This window comes from Piliocolobus tephrosceles, chromosome 19, assembly GCF_002776525.5.
Source record: "Piliocolobus tephrosceles isolate RC106 chromosome 19, ASM277652v3, whole genome shotgun sequence".
Classification (NCBI taxonomy): Eukaryota; Metazoa; Chordata; class Mammalia; order Primates; family Cercopithecidae; genus Piliocolobus; species Piliocolobus tephrosceles.
In genome coordinates, this window is record NC_045452.1 from 13,033,673 (window position 1) to 13,041,768 (window position 8,096).

The 8,096-nt window shown below is 54.8% G+C and overlaps 1 protein-coding gene across 7 annotated transcripts in view; it reads left to right on the forward strand.

Moving 5' to 3' along the window:
• Nucleotides 1-379: 379 nt before the first annotated feature.
• The window catches only part of GAL3ST1 (galactose-3-O-sulfotransferase 1), a 20,213-nt gene continuing 12,496 nt past the window's right edge, over nt 380-8,096 (forward strand). For 4 of the 7 annotated variants that reach the window (XM_023185467.2, XM_023185458.2, XM_023185459.2 and 1 more), the window contains exon 1: nt 2,169-2,348. Coding sequence is in view for 1 of the 7 variants with exons in the window: in XM_023185455.1 (XP_023041223.1) it covers nt 2,167-2,232 (66 nt within the window). In the remaining 6 variants the exon portion in view is untranslated. Of the gene's footprint in view, nt 562-2,165; nt 2,349-8,096 lie in introns of those variants that run through there. The other 3 variants (XM_023185460.2, XM_023185469.2, XM_023185455.1) reach the window with 2 other exon arrangements.

An 8,096-nucleotide genomic window follows, 5' to 3' on the forward strand; every position in this document is an offset into this window, starting at 1 on the left:
TGACCCATTGGATCCTGAGGGCCCCAGGACCCCCCAACCAAAGTTAAGCAATAGTCCTGCCGCCACGTTTTTCCCAGAGCCCTGGTTCCCCTCCCCACCACCACCAAGCCTGGGCATCCTCAAGTCTTATGGGCTGAGGGCTCCGTTGAGCCAGAGGGCCGGCGGCGGGACAATGGCCCCCTTGGCGCGTCCGAGACAAACGGGCCTTGTTGGGCCGGCAGCGGGGGCGCAGCGATGCGCCCCAGCGCGCTGAATGCGGCTTCTGTGCGTCTCGGGCGGGCGCAGAGGGGCCGGGACGGGGCGGGGAGGGGGCCGGCCCGGGGCGGGGAGGGGTCTGGGGTCCGGGGCGTCCATTGGCCCCGGCGCCGGAGGCCGGGCCAGGCTGGCGGCCGCACCTGGCCGGGAGCGGGCGCGGCGCGGCAGCGGCGGCGGGGTGGGGGCATGGACCAGGCCTGGTGGAGCGGGGGGCCCGGCCGGGTGCGCCCCGCCGCCCAGTGAGCGCCCGGGCGGCGCGGCCCGGGCCGAGCCACCCACGCTGAGGCGGAGGAGGACGGGGACAAGGTACGTCTTGGGCTCCAGCACCCACTGCCAGCTTGAGCCCTGCCTCACTCTACTCCCTGGGGATACCGCCCACATTACCCTAACCCCCAAACTGGGACCGCGCGCCGGAGGAGGGGAATAGGAGTGCAGCACCGCTGCTCTAGACGCTGGGTACCCCTGCCCACTGCCAGAGGGTGGCCCGGTGGGGGCCAGGGAGGGCGCAGGTTGGTGCCCTCCATGCCCTTGGTTTTCTCCCCTGCCCTCTAACCCCCCTTCCAGGGCTTCCCAGTCCCTGAAGGTGGGATGGGTGGGGCAGAAGGCAGGCTGCTGGGGCTGGGCTGGAGCTGGGAGTGCGTTAATGATTAATATTGTACACAGTGGCCAGAGCCCTAGGGGAGGAGGGGCAGAGATCTCTCCTGTCTCCATCAGCCCTTCCCAGAAAGGGGGTCAGAGCAGGAGCCGGAGACCATAGTAAGGGATGGATCCCCTCTGCTGGGCGAAGGCCCTGACCTGTACCCCAGAGGAAGCAAAGCCACCAAAGAGAGGTTTGGGAGGGTGGGACAAACCCTGGCATCCCGGAGGGGTCCTATAGGAAATCCCACAGTTCCTATTTCCTAGCCCAGTGCCCAGGAAGGGGGTCCAGCTTGGTCTGCCCCATTGGTGCCAGGCCAGCATTTTGGTACCAGCACAGAGCACACTACAGACCGAGCCCTCGCCAGTGGGAACTGCCCGCTCAGCTGCCCAGAGCCAGAGAGGTGATGGGCACGTCTGGCTGCTGTAACCCACACCAGGGGGAAGGAAAGGGAGAGAGGGCAGCAGGCTTGACACCTGATCCCTGGGCTGCTGCAGTGACAGGTGACAGGTGCCATGAGAATCCTCCAGAGGGCAGAGAGGTGTGGAGGACTGTCCATTCCAGTTGAGAAAATCCAACCTCTTCCTTTACTGACGGGGTGACCTGAGACCCAGAGAGGGTGAGGCTTGTCCAGGGCCACACAGGGGGCACAGGAGGGCAGTCCTGGACCAGAGCAGCCACTGTGTGCGCACTGTTCTTTGTCCTGTGAAGGAGGCATTACTACCTATCCCCATTATCCAGAGGGGGATACTGAAGCTCAGGGAGATTCAGTGACTTGTCCAAGGTCACATGGCTCAGAGGTAGCTAAGCTGACTCCAAATCATAGGAGTCTTGCCCTGGCCCCCATTTCAGGACCCCAGCTCAACCCATGACCTCTCTCTGCTCCTTTGGGGTCCTGCCTTCTTGGATCTGCCTGGGCTGCCCCAAACCCTCAGCTCTGGACCCCTCCCCCTCGCCTCCCTGGCTCCCAGCTCCGCCTGACACTTCAGCGGGTGAGCAGGCTGCTACCCAGGGAGCAGAGACAACGAAGCCCTGTTCCCAGCTGCCACCTCAGCCTGCTTTATTCCCTGCTTGCTCAGGCAGAGCCCTTCCTGAAGGAAGCTCCCCGTGGACAGAGAACGTCTGGTCCCCATGCATCCCCTTCCCTTAATGGGTCTGATGCCCTCTTGTCACCCAGCAAGGCAGGAGTGTGTCCCCCACAGCCCCTCCCACTGGGTTCTGAGGGACTGGGTGTGCCACCCAGTGAAAGAGGCAATGATTAACCTGAGAGAATGATGCACAAATGGAATTCTGGGCCTGGCTGCAGGCTCCTGAAGGGCTCTTTGCTTCACTTTGACTGGGTGAGGAATATGGATGAACCCTTTTAGGGGCTCCACGTGACTCCAAACAGGGCAGAGCAGGATGGAGCACAGGTGCCCATGGGGGTCATCAGGCTGGGGACTGCTGGAATCTCCAGGTGAGGGGCGATGGTGGGAGAAAGTGGGGGCCCAGAGGATGCCTTCATTCCCCCCTGCTAGTTCCGGCTCCCTGGATGGGGATGGTGTCCTTCTAGAAGTCTGAACAGACAGAGCCTGCTTCCCCTACCAGGTCGGAGCTAGGAGGATCACCATACAATCAGAGGAGCTAACGCTGAGTGTGTGAAGGGCTCTGCGTGCCTCACAGTAGGCCTGTGAAAGTGTCATAGTACCTGCCAGTTTTTAGGAAACCAAGGCTCAGAGAGGGGAAGTCACTTGCCCAAGGTCGCCCAGCTGCGGGGTGGTGGAGCCAGCATTTGTTACCAGGGGAGTTTCCAGGAGTGGAGAGGTGGGTGTAGTTATCTCCAGCATTGTGCATTGCAAGTATCAGTACCTTTTCACAAACCTTTATATTGTTATATAGTTTTAGGCAAATAAGCGCATAACAATCCTTAACAAATATTTCAGGCATGTTATAAGGTACAGAGACTGATATTATCAACTCCTACATACTCAGCTCTGGGGTTCTCAGCATTTTTGGAGCTAATGACAAAGTGATTGACTTCTTGGTGAAGCTGTGACTTGCAACTCCCCAGTTAGCGCTTCTTTAAGGCTACTCAAATCTCCCCTCAGGAAGCCAGGTGATTTACCCAGACAAGGCAACGGAGCAGGAAGAGCTGTGGCCTTGCTCCTCATTTTGGCTTTGCTGCGTAGGCCTTCTACAAGTTACTGAGCCTTAGTTTCCCCACACATCACATGGGGCTAGCAGAGGAGACTGGGAGTGTCTGTCAAGGTCACAGGCGTGGATGCCCTTTGTTTTTTGTGTTTTTGAGATGGAGTCTTGCTCTGTCGCCCAGGCTGGAGTGCAGAGGCACCATCTCGTCTCACTGCAAGCTCTGCCTCCTGGGTTCACGCCATTCTCCTGCCTCAGCCTCCCGAGTAGCTGGGACTAAATGCACCCTCCACCACGCCTGGCTAATTGTTTTGTATTTTTAGTAGAGACGGGGTTTCACCATGTTAGCCAGGATGGTCTCGATTTCCTGACCTCGTGATCCGCCCGCCTCGGCCTCCCAAAGTGCTGGGATTACAGGCGTGAGCCACCGCGCCCGGCCGTGGATGCCCTTTGAAACAGCAGAGAGGTGACCCTGCAAGATCAATAAGTGCTTTCTGAATCATCAAAGAACATTACCCTCTCTCAACTGCCTGGCTGGCTACCACCTGCATCCACCCCTGCAGCCTAGGGAGCAGCAGGGGCCAGATGTCAGGGCTGACATTTTGGAAGTGGTCCTCCGAGCCAGCGAGTTGGGATCCAGCTGAAATGCTCCAATGGGTGGTCTTCCCCCTCTCTGCTCCAGCACCCCATTCTAGAGGGGCTCAGATTGAGGAAGCTTCTGGATGCTTGCAAGTCACTTCCCCAGTAACCCTGGATGGAGGGTTAACCTATCCCATCTGCCCCTTCTGCTGTGCCACCCACAATTCCCAGCTCCTCCTGGGTCCCAGGCCCCTATTGCCCCTTCCACACTTGGTGCACTGAGGTTCAAAGAGGGCAGAGTGTCTGCCTCGGCCACACAGTGAGGAGAGGTGGGGCTCATCTTCCTCCAGCCAGGCTGCAGATTTTCAAAGTGGAAATATCTTTATCTTTCCAAAGTAATATAAGCTCTTTTATAAAGAGTGTGTGTGTGCGCGCGCGTGTGTGTGTGTGTGATCACAGAATCAAAATATGTTCCAGAAAGTATATGGGCTTACTCCCCACGGAACTACAGTTTATAACTGGGTATCTTTTCAGACCCTTATACACATGTACGAATGTACAACTTTTCTCTACATGAATAAGTTTATTCCATACACAGTGCATTCCGGGCTTAATATTAGACAACTCTTTTTTTTCTTTTTTTTTTTTTGAGACGGAGTTTCGCTCTTGTTGCCCAGGCTGGAGTGCAATGGCATGATATTGGCTCACTGCAACCTCCGCCTCCTGGGTTCAAACGATTCTCCTGCCTCAGCCTGGGATTAAAGGCATGCGCCACCACGCCGAGCTAAGTTTTGTATTTTTAGTAGAGATGGGGTTTCTCCATGTTTGTCAACCTGGTCTCAAACTCCCGGCCTCAGGTGATCCACCTGCCTTGGCCTCCCAAAGTGCTGGGATTACAGGCGTTAGCCACCGCACCCAGCCAGGCAACTCTTTTTTAACCTCCCCGAGCCTCAGTTTCCTCATCTTCTAAATGGGAGTAAAGGCTCTGTGAGCACTGGAGGAAATTATACTGCAGTGGCCACTGTTATATGCCCATCTCAGATTGACTGTTAGATTATCTTTGAACCATATTCCTGCAGGTGGATTGCTGGGTCTGAGAACAGGCACACCCAGAACTGTAATAGCTGCTGTCAAATCTGCACTATGAACACCATAAGGAGAGTTGTTTTGCTCCACTCTTAAAAGCTCCTTCCATATCCCCATGGGATTCCCCTCTGGCTACAGAAAGCAGCCCTGGGATACCCTCACCCCACCACCTTCTCAGCCAGAGCCCTGTTCCTGTATGTGCATATGAGCAAACAGCACGGATGTGCCTCAGTTGGTGAATGGCTTTTGTTTCTTGGGGTTTGTTTTTTTAAGATGGGGGTCTCGCTCTGTTGCCCAGGCTTGGAGTGCAGTGGTACGTTCATACTTCACTGTAACCTCAAACTCCTGGGTTCGAGGGGTCCTCTTACCTCAGCCTCCTGAGTAGCTGGGGCTACAGGTGTGCACCACCACACTGGGCTAATGTTTACATTTTTTACACAGACAGGGTCTCACTATGTTGCCCAGGCTGGTCTCAAGCTCCTGGGCTCAAGCAATCTGCCTGTCTTGGCCTCCCCAAAATGCTGGATGGCGCATGCCACCATACCCAGCTGGGGAATGGTTTATGGGGGAATAGCAGTGCTGCAGACTCTGATACAGCCCTAGCTGCCCTCTTTTATCTCCTTAGGGAGCTCTTCTTCACCCTGCTCCGTAAGTACAGGCTCCCTGTCCTTCCTCACCCTTCCCTTGGTGACTCTACTTACTCCTATGGCCTCTGTTCCCACTTCTGTGCCCAGCTCCCCACCTACCTCTTCCCCTCCCCCAAGACCCCACTCTGCTCCTACAGATCTTTAGACATTCTATGATCATGCCAAGCATCCCTCAGACTCAGTGTGTTCTAAACAGAACCTGACACCACGTGCTTCAACCCAGCATTCAACCTGGCCCTCTCAGCCTCCCCGACTCAGGGACTAGTTCCACCTCCAGCCAGCAGTTACCCAACAGCAACTCTTCCCTCCCCTCTTCTACACCCTGCCGCCAACAGAATGCTGCCTTTGCATGGTCTACAGACAGCTCTGGTACTTCCCCAGCCTTCTCCTTGTTCCACGTCACACCTGCACAGCTGTGACAACTACTGTGGAGTTCAGCCTGCTCCTCCCTCTCCTTCCCCATCCCTACAGTTCATTTCTTACCCAGTAGCCCAAGAGGAATCCCATCTGCTCACTCCTCTGCTGAAGACCCTCCCATGGGTCTCTCCCTAAGCCCACAGGATCCAGGCAAGACTCAGTAGCATGCTTCCTGAAAGCCCTGCAGCCCTGCATGTCCTTCTTTTTTTTTTTTTTTTTGAGATGGAGTCTCACTCTGTCGTCCAGTCTAGAGTGCAGTGGCATGATCTCTGCTCACTGCAACCTCCGCCTCCCAGGTTCAAGCGATTCTCCTGCCTCAGCCTCCCGAGTAACTGGGATTATAGCCTCCTGAGTAACTGGGATTAGGCGCCCGCCATCACACCCGGCTAATTTTTAGTACAGACAGGGTTTCACCACGTTGGCCAGGCTGGTCTCGGACTCCTTACCTCAGGTGATCTGCCTGCCTCGGCCTCCCAAAGTGTTGGGATTACAGGCGTGAGCCACCGTACCTGGCCCCTGCATGTCCCTCTTAACCCTGCCCTACTTTCTGGCTGTCTCTGTAGTCTCTCCCTCCCCTGCCCAACCAGCCTCTTACACGTACACATACCAGACACTCCAGCCAGGTGGAATGTTCGTTTCTCAATTGCCCTGGGCCTTTGCATGTGCTTTTCTCTCTGTGTGGCTCATTCTAGGGTAACAAGCATGTTAGTTAATGCTAGCTGCTGTAACAGACAAACCTGAAATCCTAAAAGGCTTAATGCAGTTCTTGTTTTCTTGAAATCCAGTCAGTGTCTGGTGGGTAGAGATGCAAAGGCCTAGGCTCCTTCCAGCTCCACCCACCGCAGATCCTTGGAGACCGCCCCATTCATCCAGTAAATGGGAAGGAGACCACAGAAAAGGTCCACCCACTTAACCTCATCAGCTGGCATTCCGTTCACATCTCACTGGCCAGGACCCAGTTACGTGATGACACTGAACTGCAAGGGTGCATGGGAAATGTAGTCTAGCCGTGTGGCTGTGGAGAAAAGGGAACTGTCTTTGGAAATTGGAGACCACACAACAGCTTCTGCCACCAGAGGCCCCTACCCCAAGAAGCCTTCCCAATGCCGCTGTCCCCTCCCCAAGGCTGGATCAGGTGTTTTCTCTGTGTTTCTGCAAGCCCCAAACAATCTGTTGTCCATGACTCCCCTCGCCTCGCAGCTGTGTGCTCCTCTGTCTCCCCAGTTAGGACTGTGAGCCCCGAGCTCTCTGCACTGGGTTATCCTGAACTCTAGTGCTGGAATGCAAGTGCCCAGTAAACACCTGTGGGAGGGATCAATTTAAAACTATCATGGGCCAGGCGCGCTGGCTAACGCCTGTAATCCCAGCACTTTGGGAGGCCAAGGCAGGTGGATCACTTGAGGTCAGGAGTTTGAGATCAGCCTGCCCAAGGTGGTGAAACCCTATCTCTACTAAAAATACAAAATTAGCCAAGTGTGGTGGCGGGTGTCTATAATCCCAGCTACTTGGAAGGCTGAGGCAGGAGAATTGCTTGAACCCAGGGAGTGGAGGTTGCAGTGGGCCAAGATCGCCCCATTGCACTTCAGCATGGGCGACAAAAGTGAAACTGTCTCAAAAAAAAAAAAAGAAAAGAAAAGAAAAAACTATCATGGCAGCAAGATGTCCACAATTTATTGATAGGTGGGGGAAAAAGCAAGTTAACAAAATATGTCCCCCAAAGAAGCACGTGCATCTGGGCTCCATGGCTTACACCTGTAATCCCAGCACCTGGGGAGGCTGAGGTGGGAGGCTCACTTGAGCCCAGGAGTTCAAGACCAGCCTGGACAACATAACAAGACCCCATCTCTACAAAAAATCAAAATACAAAAATTAGCCAGGTGTGGTGGTGCGTACCTGTAGTCCCAGCTGCTGGGAGGCTAAGGTGGAAGGGTCTCTTGAGCCCAGGAGTTTGAGGCTGCAGTGAGTCATGATCATGCCACTGCACTCCAGCCTGGGTGACAGAGCAAGACCTTGTGTCAAAAAAAACAAAAACAGTTTCCATTCCATCGTCTATATAAATATATGACCAGAAACCCTGTGATGGTGGTGACCTCTGGGGTTGGGCTTCTTTTAATCATCTTCTTTACGCTCTTCTGTATTGTTTGAATTTTTTTTCAGTATGCTGCTTTCATCATTGGAAAAGTTTTTGCTGGGCACCGTGGTGCATGCCTGTAATCCCAGCTACTTGAGTGGCTGAGGCAGGAGAATTGCTTGAACCCAGGGGCAGAGGTTGCAGTGAACCAAGATCTTGCCACTGCACTTCAGCCTGGGCAACAGAGTGAGACTCTATCTCCAAAAAAAAAAAAAAA